The sequence below is a fragment of the Macrosteles quadrilineatus genome, unplaced genomic scaffold, assembly GCF_028750875.1.
Source record: "Macrosteles quadrilineatus isolate MER2022 unplaced genomic scaffold, UCM_ALF_1.0 Scaffold_4__1_contigs__length_99947679, whole genome shotgun sequence".
Taxonomy (NCBI): Eukaryota; Metazoa; Arthropoda; class Insecta; order Hemiptera; family Cicadellidae; genus Macrosteles; species Macrosteles quadrilineatus.
Window position 1 is genome coordinate 34,086,327 of NW_026542597.1, and position 20,810 is coordinate 34,107,136.

The 20,810-nt window shown below is 36.0% G+C and overlaps 1 protein-coding gene across 4 annotated transcripts in view; it reads left to right on the top strand.

Moving 5' to 3' along the window:
* LOC128992220 (spectrin alpha chain, non-erythrocytic 1) overlaps window positions 1-20,810 on the top strand; it is a 125,654-nt gene that overhangs the window by 68,216 nt on the left and 36,628 nt on the right. For 3 of the 4 annotated variants that reach the window (XM_054415690.1, XM_054415687.1, XM_054415689.1), the window contains exons 26-38: window positions 2,069-2,208; window positions 2,919-3,189; window positions 3,551-3,696; window positions 4,161-4,278; window positions 4,440-4,570; window positions 5,113-5,398; window positions 6,026-6,244; window positions 7,099-7,395; window positions 8,107-8,252; window positions 11,195-11,251; window positions 12,649-12,880; window positions 19,172-19,345; window positions 20,514-20,714. In XM_054415690.1, coding sequence (XP_054271665.1) covers window positions 2,069-2,208; window positions 2,919-3,189; window positions 3,551-3,696; window positions 4,161-4,278; window positions 4,440-4,570; window positions 5,113-5,398; window positions 6,026-6,244; window positions 7,099-7,395; window positions 8,107-8,252; window positions 11,195-11,251; window positions 12,649-12,880; window positions 19,172-19,345; window positions 20,514-20,714 — 2,418 coding nt within the window. The remainder of the gene's footprint in view (window positions 1-2,068; window positions 2,209-2,918; window positions 3,190-3,550; window positions 3,697-4,160; window positions 4,279-4,439; window positions 4,571-5,112; window positions 5,399-6,025; window positions 6,245-7,098; window positions 7,396-8,106; window positions 8,253-11,194; window positions 11,252-12,648; window positions 12,881-19,171; window positions 19,346-20,513; window positions 20,715-20,810) is intronic. The other variant, XM_054415688.1, reaches the window with a different exon arrangement.

Sequence of the window (20,810 nt, forward strand, 5' to 3'; positions counted from 1 at the left end):
GGCGAAACGTAACCAGGTTTGTTTTACAAGGGAGGGTGGTTAGCCCATCGCCTCAACCCCCAATATGAATGGAGGACCCTACTTCTGGTCAGCGGGTCCATCGGACCTAGCCGGGAGGACTGACAAGCAGATCCACCGACCTTCCCCCTATCCGCCACCCAGGGGACGCTCCGTATACGCTGAAGTAGGAAAGCGCACGGATACTTTATTACAATACATACAAGATACATAAAATACTAAAACTAGGTACAAAAGATACTTAATACTAATAAGTTAGTTCTAATTTACTAATTTATATTGTTTGTTGTTTCCTCTTCTTCAGGAATTGTCCTTGAATTCTGTTCCCACTTGTCTTCATCGGCGTACATTGATGTTACAGAACTCTTCAGTTTCTTCCACTTGAAGTTTCTCAGAATTCAATCTCCTCGTCCATGGTTGAATTAATTAATCTCCTACATTTTATCATGTTTGTTGAACATTTTTTCATGGCAAATCCTAACTTTGGCGCTTAGTCTTAACAATCCTTTCAACTATGTGGATCCTTTTTGTTTCACTAAAGCAATACAACACCAGGTCTACGTGTACTTCTACTCACATTTTCCCCAGGAGTTGATACTTTGTTGCTACTAAGTTCTTCAGAAGAACGGAAGAATTCTACCAAGTTTTCACTGATGTTACAACTTCCAGAACTGCTCTCTCTCTACTTTTTATCCTCTGGAACGGAGCAAATATAATTACCTTTCTTGTATCGGTATTCTTCCTCAAAATAATTTTGACAGGAGGAAAAAATTTATCTTGCAATCATTTTCTGTGTAAGTGAATGAATTAAATAAATAGTTTCTATGGAAACATATATTTACTGTCAGCATGTGTTCAACAACCTTAGAGATAAATGTTTCAACTGTCAATTTTTGTTTTATTTTATTTATTTATTTATTTTACTTATACAATTTAGCTACAAAAGTCTTAAGGCTTGTGTGCAACAACTATTGTAATTTTTGTTGTTTCACAGGTTTTTTTATTCAACCAATCTTAAACTATAGCATGAAATATAGAATGTCAAAACAAATAACAAAGCAAGCATAGTATTTAAAGTACCTAGTCAGATTTTAACAATTATTAATAAACAATGAAAAAAGTAACAGTGATAAAAATATTTTAACAATTTATAAACTATGAAAAAAGTTTACTGATATATGTCATAGGCCGATACCAACCTTTACATAATTAAGCCAAGCAGAAAGGTCTACTTTTTGTAAACTATTAAGGACTTGTTAGGATAGCAGGCCTACCTATGTGGGCCAGCTGGCTTAAGAAGCATATCTGTGCTTAGATGAACACTTTTCCTTTCGGACAAGCCTGTTGTACAAAAATTATAGCAATTTTTATAGCACCAATCAACATTTTAATGATGGTTTTATTCTATAAAATAGCGTGATTTCCACTCTCGGTTTTGTAATGAAATTCATCACTGCATGCATCCTAATGTTTTCTCACTTAACTTTAAAATTAATGAAGACAGATGTTAATGTTCGGCTAAACACGACATATAATTTTCTAGTTGGTATAAATAAGTAAGTTAATGTTGAGTTTAAGCGGCCAGGTTTGCCTAATTTTGAACTTAAAAACTTGGAAAACCTGGAATTATCCTCGGATTTTATTTAGATGGGACACTGGACACCCTTTATGAAAACTCAGAATTAAAAAATGTTGTTAACATGCTTGTTCAGTTTTAATTGAAACTTGTACTAAATTTGTAATTTTAGTTCAGTTAAAGTAATGAAAAAAATTTAATGATAATAATTTCAAAAGAATGTTTCTGTGTTGTTAGATGAAAATTAATTGATAAAACTGTTGATCTAATCTAATAATGTCAGGTGAGATTCCAACAACATTTGTGATGAAAAAAATAATATTTTTTTTTAGCATTGGAATACAAGGGCAGAACTGTTATTGTCATTAGCCATGATTAATTAACTATGAACTCTTACCACAGCAAATGATTTGAGAAGAAATGTAGAGTTAACCATGTAAATATGTTTAATATTTGACCTCTTTTATTCATTAGGGAACCTTGGATGACGTGGAAGCATTGCTAAAGCGACATGAAGACTTTGAGAACACTCTGAGCGTTCAGGACGACCGGATAAAGGCGTTCAATGAGATGGCTAACAAGTTGATAGCTGCTGATCACTACGACAAAAAGTAGTAAGTATGACAATTTAGAATATTTAAACAGGGTTATTAGTAGAGTTTGATAACTCAAAACAGTAATCTCCAAAAAATGTATATCTTCTTGAAATCATAAGTAAAATAAATAATATTTTAAACCAAAATAACCAAAACCAAATTTTTGTCTACTTCGATCTTGATTTGGTTGTAAATTACAATTAATTCCTAATTCTATTTGAGTGCACATCCATGGCATAGTAGGCCTATACATGATTTTAATGAAATAGGTAAATCGATTTTTACAAACAAAAAAAGTTCCCATTAATCCTAAACTAAAACTGGTTCTTTTGTTGTGAAATTGAGGCTTTGTAGTGTGTTTTTTTTCACTTTTTGTGTGTGAACTCAATCATGAAGATAATTGTGGGGGCTGCAAACCTTTGCTCGTTTTCTAAAAAGGTAAATCATTTCTTTCTTTATGTAACACTTTCTGTTAAGCTAACACACATTTAAAAGGGCAACTATAGGAGGACGTTCCATCGTTTAATCTTCGGATTGTAGGTATTTTTTCTAAGGTATTAAATAATACCCCAATAAAAATATTGTAATAATAATGATAATATTTATTAATAATAATATTTTATTGTAATTCCTTATTCAATGCAAATCATATTGAACGATATAACAGATTGTAAACAAAAGAGCCACATAGTTTCCACAATTTTCCTAAAAAATCATTATGTTTTCAGCATTGACGAACGTAGACACCAAGTACTATCTCGCAGACAGGCTTTGAAGGCATTGGCGGCAGAACGTCGCGCTGCGCTGCTTGCTGCCAAAACCTTCCAAGAGTTTGCTGCTGATGTGGACGACCTCGACACTTGGCTCAACGACAAGATGAAGACAGCCGGAGACGAGAGTTACCGAGATCTGACAAACATTGAGCGGAAACTGCAAAAACACGAGGCCTTCGAGAGAGAACTTCGGGCTAACGAGGGGCAGTTAAGGGCTGTCAACAAGGTAATATACCTAAAGTGACTATTTTGTCTGTTTTAAATTTGTATTTGCCAAACATATAATTTTCATTGGGGTAAGAGTTGGAAATGTGGTTAAGAATTGTAATTATAATATTCAATTTCTTAAAATTACTTTTATTGCATGGTTATGTTTTAAGATGGTTCTTTCTTGTTTTGAATGTCCTACAAAATCTCCAAATATTATAAGCTGTTTAATTTAACCGCACAGTTTGGAAACTGTCCTTATAATGTAAATTAGTTTATTTCTTGGGTAACAATTGGTCATTAGGTATTAAATCATTAAACATAAGTTAAACTGCATCTTCTATCGCTCTATCATATTAACCTCCCTCTGTACTGTTTAGACGGGCCAGGCTCTAGTGTCAGACAAGAACTACCGAGCACCAGAAGTGTCGACTATGCTGACTCAGTTGAACCGACGCTGGGAGACGCTGGTGTCACTCTCTCTAGACAAGGGACGACGTCTGCGTCAGGCTGCAGCTCAGCACAGGTACGCAGAAATAAATCAATCCATGAAAAAACCTTATTAGTATCGTACACGCAATAGGCGTACATGAATTATACGTCAACAACAATAACAAAAGAATATGTGTTTGAACATTTTTACAGCACTAATTTAAAAGCCAGCTGAATATTTATTTGATTGTAGCTCTGGATCTAAAAACCTATTAAGCATTTCATGGTGTTAGGCTGGCTGTTGTATAATTTTACCCCAGAGTATTAAGAAGAATTTCAATGGCAGAAGAGAGAAGAACTATGTCTAGGGTGTGTAAGGTTGTGATGTATTATCATCTGAATTTTTAGGAATCAGATAAACAAACTAGATGTAAATTAGGCTGCGGTAGTCAAAAATGTTGTAAATTGTGATTTATCCGCAAGTAGTTTCAACCCTGAAATCAACTTCTTGCCTTTGTAATATGATTGACATTGAAACATGACATTCTCTGTTGACAGCTACAACCGCACTATGGACGACGCTCGGACCAAGCTTGAGGAGCTCGGCTCTAATCTGGAGTCCCGTCAGGTGGGCTCGGACTTGCGCAATGTCAAGAAGCTTCTTAAGGAACACCAGGTAGCCTACTGTTGATTCCACATGGTGATATTATGGAATCACCATCTTACAACATGTTTACTTAAATTCCGCTCTTCATTGATTATCTTTTGTATTTTTTCAATAGTAAACACATAATACTTTTCTCTCGTAACAATACTAACTGACCTCCCAATACTTAGGTGATCGAAACAGAAATAATCCAGTGGGAAGAGAGAATTGGAGACTTGGTAGCCCTGGGCCAGGAGATGGTCCATGAGGGCCACTTTGACGCAGACAATATCTTGAAGGCCAGCAAGGAGTGCCAGGAAAGGTAAGCAATAAGTCCCAATAAAGTTCATGAAAATGTAGAAATTTAAAATCATAAATTGTTAAACTTTTGTGCCCCAGAGGATTTTTACGGATTTAATAATTCCTTATTCATTACGAATTTCTCTCATCATATCGACACAAAACCGTAATTTTGTGGTCTTTGGTGGTTTATTGGTGGACACAGAAACAAATAAGGTTAACACCTTATCAGTTGCGATGAACAAAGAAACTTGGTAACTTCCGCAAGGACCATTGACCGAATGTCTTTGTTCCCCATTTAATCTGGTTTAATGAGGGGTTACCATAGTTGTATCATGGTTCATGGTGGTGAATTGAAATTGAACTTTTTAAAGAATTGATGCCAAATAATGAAACAATTTTAGTTTCTTAGGGTTTTCAAACCGGATGGTAAGATGTTTTTTTTATGTTAACTGTAGTTAAAAATTTCTGGTAAAATCATTGTAATGGGTGTTTTCAAGATATCTTTATTGTAGATGATTAGTTGTTAAATGAACTTACAACATTCAAAATATTTCCTCTCAGGTTCGGCTCCCTGCAAGGTCCGGCCCGCAAGCGAAGAGAGGCTTTGGAAGAGTCACTGCGGTTCCACAAGTTTGGGTTTGAGCTGGAGGCGGAGCTCAGTTGGATCAGGGAACACCTGCCGCTGGCATCGTCCGAGACTCTGGGTCAGAACCTGTACCAGGCGCAGTCACTGTACAAGAAACACAAGAAATTGGAGGCGGAGATACAGGGTCATCAGCCGATGATTGACAGAACACTCGCCTCTGGAGAGGCGCTTGTACATCAGAGCCATCCGGAGACTAAACAGGTGCGTTAATTGTCATAAGGTGTTTTTTTTTTTTTGCTGTTTGGCTATCTTGTGCTTTTATAGCACCCCTCAAATTAGTCCATCAACCATAAGCTCTTATGAAATCACACAGTTGTAGGACATCCTTTTCTTTATTTCCTTTAGCCTGAAAGTCATCTTTGGATGTGTTTCTACAATTCATCTTGGGTCAAGCTACAATATTACTAAAGCTACAGTTTCAATGACTCGTTATCTCCTGAGGAGTAATATTTGACACATAATTTCTATGACTGCAATATACGATAGTCATGTCCGTACGACCGCGGAAGATATTCAAAATTTGGTGGCTATCACAGAAAACGGCTATCTACACGAACGTGTGATATACTTTACATTATGCCGCGATCATGGAAGACTATTGTGGCGTTTCCATGACTTCTAAAGACAATAATGATGTCTTCAAGACCGCAGAAGATGTGCAAGATTTTGCCACCATCGCAAAACATTTGATGTTTACATAACCACAAGAGGTTTTGGATGTTGTCGTGATCATAGCTTTTGCCTTTCTTTAATAACTATGGATTCAAACTTAATAAAGTAAGAATGTTACCTGTTGTATTTGTAACCAAGCCGAATGCCCATTTTCAGGTGGAGTCGCTATGTGTTGGTCTGCAGGATGCCTGGCAGGACCTCAAGCAGAAGGCGTACGAGAGAAGCAAGAAGCTAGAGCTGTCACTGAAGGCTCAGCAGTTCTTCTTCGAGGCCAGTGAAGTGGAGAGTTGGCTGTCAGAGCGCAACGATGTTTTGTCCTCAACAGACTATGGCAGGGACCGCGACGCTGCGTCCAAACTGCTCACCAAACACAAGGTTAGAACTGGTAGTGGGATTGTTATCAATATTTGTATTTTTGTTTGTTCTCCATTCTTGTTTTGTATATTTGGAAAGTATTAAAGCAATAGTGTTGAGCTTGATATTTAAAAGTGTTGATTAATGAGGAGTCTACCGGTTAAGCTGGGTTTTCCTAGGCGCAGAAGCGGAGAGCGGAGAGGGGAACGCGGAGAGCGGAAAAGAAATTAACATGGCATTCCGCTCCGCTCTAGGAAAACAGTAACATTAAATTTAAATTACCTAAGACAAGTGGAGTCTGCTCTCCGCGTTCCTCTCTCCGCTCTCCGCTTCCGCGCCTAGGAAAACCCGGCTATATAGAGGTCACTGAAAAGTCACTTAGGGGCCGATAGAAGTCAATGAAAAGTCACTGATTTCTAGTTTAAGTCACGCTTCTTAATCATAGATTTTTATCAAGACCATGTAGTAAAATGATAAAAACAGTTAGTGGACTACCCTATTAATTTTATTGCCTAACAACAATTGGCTACTGGTCCAAAATTGAGTGCAAAGAATTATTTGATCTGGTGATTGTAGATGTTTAAGTAAACACACATAAGTTACTTTTCCACCACATATGTTAATAATCAGTCAAAGATTTACTGTATAATGTTTAGTCTAAATTTTCTTTGTTATCCATGCTGCAATGTGCTTCAACAATATTGCTGTCAAGTATTTTACTAGTTTAAGGAAAAAATCTTAAGTAAAATCTTTTATGTCAAACTAATTAAAAAAATAATGAAACTTAAAACAGAATAATTTAAAATCAACTATCCAAGCTATCAGTGTTGATTTCAACTTTTACAAATCGTAACCCATAAAACCACTATCTATAGGCGCTTGAGCTGGAGTTGGACACCTATTCCGGTATTGTGACGGAGATGGGTACAGCGGCCAACGTGATGATCAACGCCAAACACCCGGACGCCAAGGCTATCGCTAGCAAACAGACGGCCATCGCACAGCAGATGCGGACACTGCAGAAGTTGGCGAGCGCTAGACAGCAACATCTGGTGGAGAGTATGTGTCGACACGAGTACCTCAGTGAGAGCGCCGAGCTGGAGACCTGGATACGAGAACAGATGACTGCAGCGGCTAGCGAGGACTATGGCCAGGACTTTGAGCATTTGCTGGTGAGTTTAGTGATAAATTACTGATGTACAGAAAACTAAGTGGACAATTAGGATTTTTTAATGGGATAGAATTCAGTTAGTTTACCAGATAAAAGTTTGGGAGCTAATAACATTGGCTTTTATACTGAAGTAGACATCCCATCTGTACGGATCAGCTGTAGCATCTAGCTGTAGCAAATCAACATAAATGAATGAGCCACTAACTGAATGTGCTGTCACAATTTGATTTTCTCTCTAAGTTTCTAATACTTTAACTTTGTTGATTGATGTGATAAAAGATGCTATTGTTTGTAGTAAAATTTCTTTTCTGTTAGGTTCAATTTGAAAAATTGATGTTTGCGAAATAAATTTGTAATTGGTACAGCACATTGTAAAAAAAGTTATAACAATAACAGTTTTTTTTCTTCAATGATGTAACATAGAGCACAATTAAGCGCCTAGGTTTTAAGGATTTGTTGTGAGGAAGCAGGCTTACCTGAATGGGAACGAGTCCAAACTGGTACAGGATTCACAAAATTTTTTGTATCCTGTACCAGTTTGGACTCGTTCCCATTCAGATAAGCCTGCTATCCTCACAACTTTTATCAAATTTACCTCACTTTAAAAACATATTCATTGCCTATATAATTTATGTAATCAGGTGTAAGTTATGCAATTACAAGCTAGCAAAGAGTCTTCTGACCGTAATGCTTTTTCAAAAATTGTTTCCAGATATTGCAAAACAAGTTTGACGACTTGAAACACAGAGTGGAAGCCGGAGCCGAAAGATTCAACCAATGTGAAGACTTGGCCAAGAAACTCATCTCAAACGACAGTCCGTACACAGCGGACATTGAGAAACGCCAGGACCAACTGAGGTAGGCCCGACTATGTTTTGTAAAATCTTTGGTTGATTACTGTCTGACAAAATAGTGTTTTTTAAATTTGTTTTGGAATTAAATTTTTTTGAGGTTGGAGGCCTATAATAGACACACGTATAAATGTGCTTAAAATGTCATTGCTGCAGTATATCAATTTTTTTTAAGTTTGTTAAACATTTTTTTTTTTACTCATTAAACAGTTATCTAACATCGAGCAAGTTTAAATTATAACAGATTTCAAGGTAAAAAGTTGAAAAATGTAGAGATGCTAAGTCAAAAAAGAATATTGATGTGTTGTTATATCAAAGGTCCTTATTTTGTTGTTCCTTTTGATTCACTTGTGCGATGGAGTTGTTTAAAGACTTGTTTGTAAATGCTTTGTGCTCTTTTGCTTGAGAATTATGCTAAATTTATTAAAAGCGCAGAACACAAAATTACAATATCCAAACACTTTGGTATGGAATTTTTGGGAAATCATTATCGTTATTATTTTCCCCCAGATTGTATTAATTATGCAAGGGAACCTTGCAAAGAGAATAAGGTCAAAAGTTTAACAAGAAAAAACTCAATTTTACCCAAAATATATAAAATTTTAGCAGGAACTAAAAATAACCTCCCAGTCTCATCAATGATGAAAGTCATAAACCTCCTAGTTTAAAAAGTAAAATACTTTTCACTCCCTCATTTTCTGTACATTTTTACATTTTACAACGCTCTCAACATTTAATCAACCGTATAAAACTGTTGGAATATCAGAAAAAGTTTAAAGTGCAAACATGTATTTCATTATGTAAATTATTCCAAATGTACAGTAGGCTCCCTCTTATCCGGACTCCTCGGGACCGAGGCCAGTCCGGAAAACGGGGTTTCTGGTTAAACCGACGTCTCCAAAAACTCGTTAAAACGGTTTATACAGTATTTGACTTAAATTTAGTAGAGCATTGTATTTAGACATGTGATTACTGGTCTCAAATCTTTTCCACGAGAACAGTGGTTTCAGTACCGCCCACTTCCTGCCGATCTAGTCCGGTTAAACCGATGTCCGGTTGTTGTCCGGATAAGAGGGAGTCTACAGTACATTTGTTTATATGCATTTTAAAACTTGACGGTTGAGGTTTTTTAGTTTGGCATGACCTGTTAGCTACATTATTTAGTATTTCATTTGTATATAGTGCATGTACTATATAATTTAGTCTAGAAAGGCAACATTATTGAACATAAAAATACCAAGTAATAAATAATAAAGTAATAATGCAAATTATCATTTCCACTTATAAATATTATTCTCGATATGTTTGTTTATGTTGAATTTGAATTGATAAGTTTAGGAACTTTTTGTCCTAATTGAACAGATTTTAATTGGTTAAATGTAAAACGCTGCTACAAATTTTAGTCCAATCGCAATTCAGATTAATTAGTTTAATCTATTTTGCTCATTGTGATTAATTTTCATAGTTTTGACCAGCTACCCTTCCAACCAAAACTATTGACACTTTTTTTTAGCCAATCAGGGTTTTGAGTCTTGATTCATTTCCAATCAAATCCATGAAAATCCAAATGCTAAAGCTTTTTGTTTGCTTATGTTTCGTTCAACTGTGTTACATAATAATGTTGTTTTGTTTTCGCTAATTCTGAAATAACTAAATTTAGCTTATTTTACCAAGTGTTTAAAGGATTGAACCTCATATGTTTGCATGCTTTTGACAGAGTTTGGCATGCTGATAATGGCTTCACATTCCTCAACTTTTCAGACAATAATAAGTTTTTATCTTTTATTTTTTAAATCACCAACTTATTACAATCGAAAAATATACATATAATTTTACTTAACTATTTGAACTGTAATTACAGTCTGAACTTTAAATTTTGAAATTTATTTCTCATCAGACAAAATTAATGGAATTTCTTTAAATTTTTTTTACCGGCATGTTTAGATCTATGCAACCTAAACTATCTGTTTTATACATATTTATTTGGTGACTAAGATTGGTTCAACAGAGTACCTATTTATACATCATCACGATAATGTCTGTTGGTTCTTGCAATTTGATTCTCATCCAATCTAGTCAAAGTTGGGCTGTTGATAGTGCAAGGCAACAATCAGTTATTGTTTTATTCATACTTGATAAACTTAATAAGGGACAAATTCGATTGAAAAAGGTCATTAAACATAGCCTTCATAAACAAGGTTAGGTTAGGTTAGGTAGAAAAGTCTTCTCTTTATGACACATTATTTTGGCGAATGGATAATATTGTAGGTGTAGGTATCATTGTGTATAATTAACGCTCCTTAAAAAATTATGTATGCCATTATTCTAAACTTATACAGTAAAAATAGCGGAAAACACATTTTTAAGGGGACAAATAACGCAGATTGACAATTAATTTGAGGTTCCACTGTAGTACTGTACTGGAAATAATAAATCTTTAAAGAAGTCGAATTAAATAGAAAAAAAAAAATAAAAAAGGGAAAAAATCTTAAAATGTTTCAGGAGTTCAAAGTTCTAATAGTGGTTGGGTGGGGAGTGAGCTGGTCTAGTGGGAGAGCTCAGGACTTGTGTTTCTCAGATCCTGGGTTCAAATCCTGTCAAATCACCAATGGGTTTATATCCAAGTGATAATACCGCTACCCCTAGGTCTAATCTGAAATAGGTAATGTGAATAAAATAGGGCCTAGTGTCCTAAAAAAAGTTATGGGAAGTGTCAGCAACAATCCTTTAAACAATACAAATACATGACCAAAAATGAACTGTAAACAAGGAAAATAATTGCTATTTTTGATAGTTACTCTGTTTAACCATTAATTGTTGAAGTTTGCAACAGAACAACAAATATTCAATTGCAATCAAATGTTGCAAACATGTTGCTAACAATTGTAGCAAAAATGTTGCATGAGTTGAGGAGTGTGTAGCCAGTTGCTTATGGTTGTGGTGTGGTAGCGAGACAGCTGACTTTGACGCGGTTACGGAGGTGCAGATAAGGCACCAAACTGTCAGGTGAGACTTATAAAACACGCTTACATAGTACAATTATTGACTATAAGCCAACACACACCGGGCGTCTGTTCGTCAGCAGGTGAGTCCCACTGTTACAAATGAGGGCTTACGTTACTGCAGCATTGTGTGTTTCGACGGGTTTCGGGGCTACAGGGCTTGAGGAGTGTGCACTACCGGTAGGAGAGGGAGAAAGTCTAGACACTGACGTCTGCAATGAATCCCTCACCAAGCGATTTTGTAGCGTCTGTTTGCAGACAGATGGACGTGTCTAAGTCGACAGACACAGTGTTTGTTAACCCATAATAAGCAGGGTAGCAATATTTTAATCTGCTTATGGACGGACACCTGGTGTGTGTTTGCATTAAGGACCATCCCCTGTAATGGTGTATCTCGATGCATCACTTTTGACTAATTTTAGAGGTAGAGATCACTCGTTTTAAAACTGTAGCTACTTTTGGAACAGGAATTTACATAGTTGGGTTGAGCTACTGGCAAAGTTTACTGATGTCAATTTCTGTTTCCGTCCAAGTATGCAAAATTTCTTATTTATTAAAACTGAAAGGACAACTCAGCAGTTGATTTGACATAAAAGATGCTTTTGAAAACTAAAGCAGTTCCTATAGCTCTGTAAACTAAAGAAAAAAACGCTTATGAAAAGTCTGTTGAAGTACTACGGATGGACTTTAATGTTGTTTTGTAAAAGTCTTGTGTTTAATTCCTAAACTACTTTTCCATACTATGGGTGAACCTCAGGAGTCACAGAGAGTTTGGTTTTTCATTTTCACACTGCATTGGTCTTAAAAAACAGTAAAAAACAGTATATTACTTTACTAATCCGGGAAATATGTTTTTCCCGAATAAGTGTGGTTGTTCCCATAAGTTTCAGGATTACCGTACAAGAACGGAAGAAACGAGACATGAGCTATTTTTTCCATACTACTCTAACCTAACAATATTTTTTTTAATTGACAAAATCTGTTAAATGTCCCCGCCATCTTAAGAACTTGACAATCACTTCTGTGAGAGGTTGTGTTCTTTTTTTTTTTTTTTTTTTTTTTTTTTTTTGTAACTCAATACTGACATTAGAACATTAGACTATTTAATATCAAACTTATTTTGTGATTTTAGCGGATCTCCCTAGAGAGAAGAAGGGTAATTTTGGTTACGTTGTTTTATGTTTATGAAATATATATGAGTTGTTCAATAGTTAAAAAATATTTATTATCAGTTGGTAAAATCCATAACCAGTACTACAATGAAATGTAATTTAACCAAGCTGGCAGCAAACACCGTGTTTTTCAAGACTAATTCTATGATAGGAAAGTAAGTAGAAACAGTGTAGAGTGGCGAAAAAAACCTTTTACTTACCAAACATTAATCCATACTGACGGATACAGGGAGTCGTGGCAGCAACTACTGCTAGTGCTAGACAACAGAGAGCAGCGTCTGGCGGCTGCTGGCGAGATACACAGGTTCCACCGAGACGTTGCCGAGGCACTGAGCCGCATACATGACAAAGACGCAGCCATCTCCGACGACCTTGGACGCGACCTCAACTCCGTCCTAGCGCTCATACGCAAACATGAAGGCTTTGAGAATGATCTGGTTGCGTTGGAGGCCCAACTTCAGGTATGTTTAAGTTTTTTACTGTTTAAACTTTTTATTATATCTACTTTATTTTACTATTTTTTATGTTTTTTAAAAAATTTTGTGTATTATGTGTGTTTTCTATGCCAATCACATTTTTTACACTTTAAAAGGGAACGGTCCAAACCCTGGTCTTGTTACTACAAATGTCAAATAGTATTTTGAGCTTTTCGGTAACCGTCCCTATACATTACTGCTGTGACTATTATATAACTATACATTCAATCCCACTGTTAAAGTTTTCACCAGTTTTTGAAATAAATATTGACGTTGTTGAGTTGAGCCATCAACAGAGTGTGCTGAGCCAATTGTTTATGTTGAATACTCAAAATTGTCAACCAAGTCAAACTGATATGAGATATGACCATTATGAACCTGTTTGAATTCAAACAATTAGGCATAAAAAATCACTTAGGTTGCATGAAACTTGGCTTAACCCTCAAATGTATTTAACTATTCAACTCGTCAAACTAAAAAGATTCAATACAAAGTAGTTATCAATATTTATTTTATTTAATGCTTCATTACCTTATGTTTTATTATTTAATGCTTCATATGCATTGTTGAGTAAGTTGTGTAAGCAATTTGAAACCATGAATTATATATTTTAAAATGATTGAAAAGCTTTACGACTCTGAATAATTAATTTTTAGTTAGATTAGAGTGAAGTAATTAAGCTAATGATTATCTAATCCAAAGATCATTAAAAATTATAAATATTTTGCTAAGTAATGCAATTAGTTGAAGTATGAAATAACTATTACCTATTTATTTCTTTATTATTGCTATGAGTCTTCACATCTTACAAGCACAATATACATTGTTCAATACACTTTGATGCTAAGACAGTTGGAGGTAGTAGAAAGTTTAGTCAGTGAATGCTGGAATTTGGGATAGCACAAAGTTTGGCATCAGTGTGAGTGTGACGTACAACTGAGTACCATCACGAGAAACACTTGATAATCAGTGCTGTGAGACTGTGAAGACCACACTGTCAGCAATCAGCCACATGCAATGTCAGTGGTCAGTGACATTGAATCCTCACAAGAGTCACAAGATATCAAGACAGAAGCTCTGAAAGAATCAACTATAGAGCAATCCCTGTCAACTCCTGCTACCAGAGAACATAAGGAGATGGAGCTCTTGCAGGAGGAACAAACTCATCACGAAGGTACACAAGTAGATTGGAATTTCCGACAAAACATCTTGGATAGTATGGAGAAGGTGTCAGGAGACTCAAGGATTCTCTTGGACATTGAAAACGGACATTTGGATGATAGAGGAGTGCAGTCATTTGCATTAAAAAAAGTGAAACACGAGAGAAGTATAATTTTCTTATGGTGTGCATTTCTGAAAAGATTAGATTTGATGGAGATTCTCGAAAAACAAGGTGTGGATGTGACTTGCACCCTACCTGGGACGGGAGTTTCCAGTCTCCATTTAAGCGCTTTTAACGGTGCTGTGGAATGCACTAGATGGTTGATAATGAAGAACTGCAACGTTAACTTTAAATATAAGTTCTTGACCCCTTTACATTGTGCTGTGATTGGAAATTCCTTTGAAATAATTGAACTTCTGATGGAGAATGGTGCAAAGGTTGAGGACAATCTGCTTCATTTAGCTGTCAAGAGGAATGCTGTTGAATGTCTGTTGCTTCTAGTTCGTCAGAATGTGAATGTCAACAGCTTGGATGTCGCAGGCATGTCACCTTTGCATATCGCAGCTCAACGTGGACAGGAGCAATGCCTTAATGTTTTATTGGAATGCAGGATCGATGTTAACCTGGGTACTAAGGAGAGAAACTCTGCATTGCACTTAGCTAGTGAAGAAGGACACATTGCTTGTGTTTCATCAATGATCAATAAAGGAGCTGATGTCGCTAAACGTAACTTAAAGGGACAAACATCACTGCATCTTGCAGCCAAATATCACCGTGTTGAATGTATCAAAACATTATTGAGAGCCGGAGCGGATGTGAACGCTAAAGATTCTGACAGTAAAACACCTCTGCATGCAGCTGTGTGTGAAGATGATTTGTTGGCACTCAAATCCTTAGAAACATTACTTGCGTCAGGAGCTGATGTTAATGCGAGAGATGACCATGGGTTTTCAGTTCTTCATGTAGCCGCGATGAACAAGTTGTCTCAATGTGTCGATCTCTTGATCATGGAAGGTGCTGATCTAAGTAGTCGAGCCAATGATGGACCAACAGCTCTCGCGATCATAAGCAGGCGAACCCCAGCTTGTTTGGCGACTATTAAAACAAAATTGGACAGTTGCATTTCCATGCAGGAAGAAGATTCGAACTGGGAAGTCAAAGTGTGTTTAAACTTTGATTACTTTCTTCAAAATTCATCTAAGGGTGAGTGCAGACTCTTGAAAACATTAATTGACGAAGAACAACAACACTTGCTCGAACATCCTCTATGTAATGCATTTTTGTTGTTAAAATTGAAAAAATTGGAACATATTTATAGCACGAGATCCACTTTTAGTTTTATTTTTGCCATTTCATTTACATTTTATCTTTATGATGTAGTTAATGACTGTTACAGTGTTTCTCAAAACATAAGCAAATTTGATCTAAAAGGTTGCTTCAATAACTTGATTATAATGGATGAGATAACTGAGCAAGATGCTCAGTTCTCCTTAGGAGTAAATTTTCTCAAAGTGTTGACTATAATTGAACTTCTATCAGTAATTGTCAACAACAGACATCAGTCTATCAAACAGTATTTTTTTAATTGGTCACAAGTACCAGAAGTGTTTGGAGTATTCAGTGCATTTGTAATCTCTTTTAGATATACTTTTGAATACCCATGGCAAAGGCATGTGGGTGCTTTTGGTGTGTTATGTGCTTGGATAAATTTGATGTTATTAGTCAAACAAGAACCTCACCATGGACTTTACATAGAGATGTTCTCCTATGTATTGAGTAAGGTCATTGTGTGTTGTCGTGTCTTTATCTTCCTCCTTATTGGGTTCACTTTCAGTTTCAGTGCGATATTCCCCGAGTCTCCGAAATTCAACAACCCTTGGACAAGTTTTATAAATGTTCTTGCAATGATGACAGGGAACACCGGACCAGCTTTGGATATGGTCTCCAACGACGGAAAAGATAGTCTCCTCGATATAAGTTCTCACTTGATTTTCGCGATGTTCGCTCTCTTAGTGACTATAGTGCTTATGAACTTGCTATTGGGTATTGCAGTCAGCGATATACAGGAACTCAGAAAAACCGCTAGGATCTCGAAACTAATTAGAATAACAGAGTTGATTCATGCTAAGGAGATGTACTGGTTTGTCAAATCGTCATCTAAAAGATATGTTTTGACGATTTTGAAAATTGATTTATTGAAGGAATGGTTTCGTAGTTCATACTATCCTGAATCAGAAAATGAAATTTCCTTTGACCCCTTTAACCCTTTGGATGAAAGGTTACCGAAGCGAATCATGATGGCTGCGTACAAAATTGCCCTGTGCAAGAACCGTAAAAACTGCCACAACTGTGCCGAAGACATCAATAGAGATCAGCTGGTAGAAGAGGTGAGGAACCTGAAAATATTACTTCAAGAGCAACAGCAGGGTCTGAACAAAGTACTTCAAATACTAGGGAGTAAAGACAATGTGTAGAATTTGTACAATTATTATTGAAATCAGGTTCTATCTCTTGTGTGTATAAAGTTGTTTTCAATGTACAGTAGACCCTTAACCCACTCTGAATCCACCACTACTCAGGCTAACTCCCTCTGCTTAGGCAAAAATAGAGGTCAGTTTATCCACTCTAAATTTTAAACTGTTTGGTTCAACAAACCTTTTTTATGAATCTAGAGATTTCTTTCCCCTTACTTATTGCAGTTTTAAAATTGAGTTGTTATGAACCTGATGTTTTCAATTAAAGGATGTAATTGTGGATGATTATTGTATACATAATATTATTAAAATATTATGTCTGTGTAATAAAATGCAGCAATAACAATTAGTGTGATTAAAATTCAACTTTAATTGTGTTTTTTTTAAGTATACCTAATTTCAAGAAAATAATGTGCATCACTGTATCGTAGAAGGGATAGATCGTTTGTTATCTCTAAATGGTAGTTTCCACCAACCTAATCACGATACATCGTTTGATTTGTATCAAGGACCGAGTATTGATTTTATGGAATCAGGATGAAGAACAATTTGAATTAACCAAACCCAAATATAAAATATACCACAAACTAATACAGTGAACTTGATTGATTCTAAGTTCAAGAGACCTGTACACATTTTCAATTTGGTAAGCTTAAAAATTAAAGTCTAAATAATGGAAAAGTTTTTGATTACCGTACTTAACTGTACTGTAAACACATCTATTCAGTAAATTTAGAGAGTGGTCATACCTCTGTTATTTTTTAACCAAGAATTAAAGTTTTATTTCAGATTGGTTTTGGTGGCCATATTGTTGCTTGATTTTACGAGCGAAAACAATATCCTAACTTATAGAAACAAATCAGAATGTATTGAGTTCCATTGAGAGTAGTCAACTGACAACTTGTAGGGTGAGTGCACCAGTGAATGACCGTTTAAGGTTGACTTTCTACTTGTAAACGACATGGGAAAATATACTACTAAGCTACATTGTACAAAATCGTTTAAATATATTTCCCATATTTCCCTGTACTTCCCGATGATACTACTTAATGTATTATGTTAAAAAAAGTATCTAAAATACAATTTTTTGCACATAAATCATCGCACCAGTGAATGACCGCATATTACATAACAATTTTAAAATTGTATTAAACCTCCTCCTTTTCACCGAATAACCCCCGTTCGAGATTTTCGCATGGAAGCTGAAAACCCTGTAGTGAAAAATAACGATATCAGGGTCATTAAAATATAGGTTCTAGTGAAAGATCACTTTTTATCTAGGAAATGATCGTAAGATTTAACTCGCATTCAAACTTTGGTTATAGCGTATCCACATAATTTCTAACAAAAATTTTTGTTTCTTAGCGATGGCTTACTCGATCAGAAAACATTGTCATCAATATCAATAAAGAAAATAAACCCAAATTGGTCAATTAACCGAAACGGTCATTCACTGGTTATACCCTAATTTGTGAACCAGTAATTGACCGGCAGTTTAAATATACAATTGGTTTGGATTTTTATCTTAAAATGAGTACAGAATTGTACCTTAACATGTTAACTGTGAATTACATGTAATAAATTACAGTTCCAATCAATAATTAAGGAGCCGTGACAAATTTCAACCAACCATGTTTGTGCGAGACGCCATAGTGGAAAGCTTAGAAACGAACTGCTTGAAACATCTAATTTTGTTTATGTTACAAAAGGATGATTGACACTTTCTTTTTGAATCAGTCACAGAGTGAATTTTAATAAGGCCCAAAAGTTACTTTTAAACACGTTTGTAATGGACTAGGAAATACAGAAAGCCTGATATGAGGTTTTTTATACAAAACGGTCATTCACTGGGGGGTGGTCATTCACTGGTGCACTCACCCTACTATACAAAATAAGGGTAGGCGTTGGCATGAAGAGAGTGGAGAACTAGTGGCAACTGTCCCATTATCAACGTTAAGGGTGGTGAGGAAACAGCGGAGGGGAAAGCAATAAACCGTTGGGGTAGAGAGTGCACAGTATTAGGATTTATTTTAACACCATTATACAGCTCAGTGGTTATAGTACTCGAGGTCACCGGTTCGATCCTGAGAAAAGTCATACTTTTTTAGGGTTCAAAACTGTTTATGATAGTAAAATATTTATTGTGAAGGCTTGTGTCGTTGTACCAGAACAGATTCCTTCCTCTTCAGGATGGGCTCCGATTCCAACAATCTTTAAAATTTAAAACAACAGATGTATAATGAATAAATTAATTGATATAACTTTGGACTTTGGATGCTGAAGTAGACATTTCACCTATGGAGGCAAGCCTAGCAAATTGTTTCATTCAAATAGAATATATTTGAATAATCCATTCACACAAGCGCTACTGACAAAGTTAGATTTTCTTGTTTTTGTTTCTGTGATCCTCTGATGTGATTTGCTATAGTTTACAATAAGTTATCCTTTTAGTTTGGTCTGATAAAAAGGTTTTTAAGTGTGTCAGAAATCAGGAATTTACATCAGCAAGTGTTCAAGTCTACGTCCGTAATTTTACCCATTAGTAAAAGGTATTACTCATCCAGTTTTGCCCAATATCCTTACAACCACAATTTTAAATCAATGGATTTGTATAATCAAGTGATATGTTGGTGGTCGCAGGTGCTTGTAGAGGATGCTGTGAGACTACAGGCGCAGTACCCAGGCACCAACGCCAGCCACATTGCCCAGCAGCAGGCGGTAGTCGTATCCAGCTGGTCGGCGCTACAGGAGAGATCGGCAGCGCGCCGGGAGATGCTGCAAGCCAGCTGTGACCTTCATCGCTTCCTTGCTCAGGTAGATAAAAACTCTTTATTAAAAATTGTAGTAGCCTATATTTTATTACTAGGGTGAAGTGACTCTTTTCAGCATGAGCTCTAGCTCAATGACATCGGCTTTGTTTCTGTTGGACAATTAGTGGAATGGAAAGACTATTTTTACTCATGTGATGAACTATATTTTTTTGTCACACTGCAACATTATGTAAGCTAATTAATAAAAAAATTCTCATTCTTTATCTAATTTTCACACCCTAAATATTCCTTTCAGGTTTTGTTTTCAGTTTTGACATCATTAACAAACCGGTGGGGCACACGGAAGATTTCTCAGGTGCCGTTTGACGTCACTAACTGCTGCGTCTGAAAAAACAATTAAACTGTCATAACCTAACCAAACTAACCAAACGTGCTGATAATGAAAAAATCTAATGAAGGTTTACTAATCTAAAAAATAGTTTTGTTTATAAAATAAAATTATAAATGCCTAAAATTCAATTTTATAATTTTTTAATTATAAAATTAAACTGTCATGACCTAACCAAACCAACCAAACTCGCTGAAAAATTTAGTGCTACTAGCGGGATTCGAACCCGGTATATTCGGATTATCAGCCCGACACGCTAACCACTACACCACCGAGGCCGATGGCTCAAATCCGTATCGTTGCGGTAATGGTGTTCCCTCAATGTGACGTCAGCAGTTAGTGACGTCAAACGGCACCTGAGAAATCTTCCGTGTGCCGTTTTGATTAACAAACAGCTTACAAACGAGCAATTGTTTTTAGTATACACCAGACTGACAACTATTGATATTTCAAACACTTTGATTGCAATAAAAGGGATTAAGAAACATTTATTAATTATAAAAACAACATATTTATACACCACTGCTTTCCTATGGTATCCTATGGTGCTTAAAGTAAAGCATTCTTAAAATAAGAGAAAAAACATAAGTTACCTACCGTAGTCAGCATGAATATGAAATCCTAATAAAGAGGCTTCAGATTTTACAATTGACGAGTCTTATTGTAAAGTAAATTGTGTTGATTTTCAATCCTGGGAAATATAACATGAAATAGTTTGGGTCTAGATTTAAACCGGCAAGAAGCATCTTACTTTTCTCAGACAGGATCAAACCGGCTTCATTCTATTTATGTGTTTGAAGACTATATTGTCTTATCTGTTTAGGTGAGGGACCTGATGAACTGGGCGAGTGGTCTGCGTGCAGCTATGTTGACAGAGGAGAAGGTGCGAGACGCAGCCTCCGCCCAGACTCTCAAGGCAGAACACGAGGCAGTCAAGGCGGAGATAGAGGCGAGGGAGGAGAGTTTCCGACAGGTTATGGAGCTGGGAGAGACCATGGTTCAGGCCGACCACTATGCCTCACAGGTCAGATATAGCCGCTTGTGTCAAGTTTTGCTACTTTCAATTTATTCTGAAAGATGATTTCATTCTTATTTCACTATTAGAGGTGAAATGTCAAGC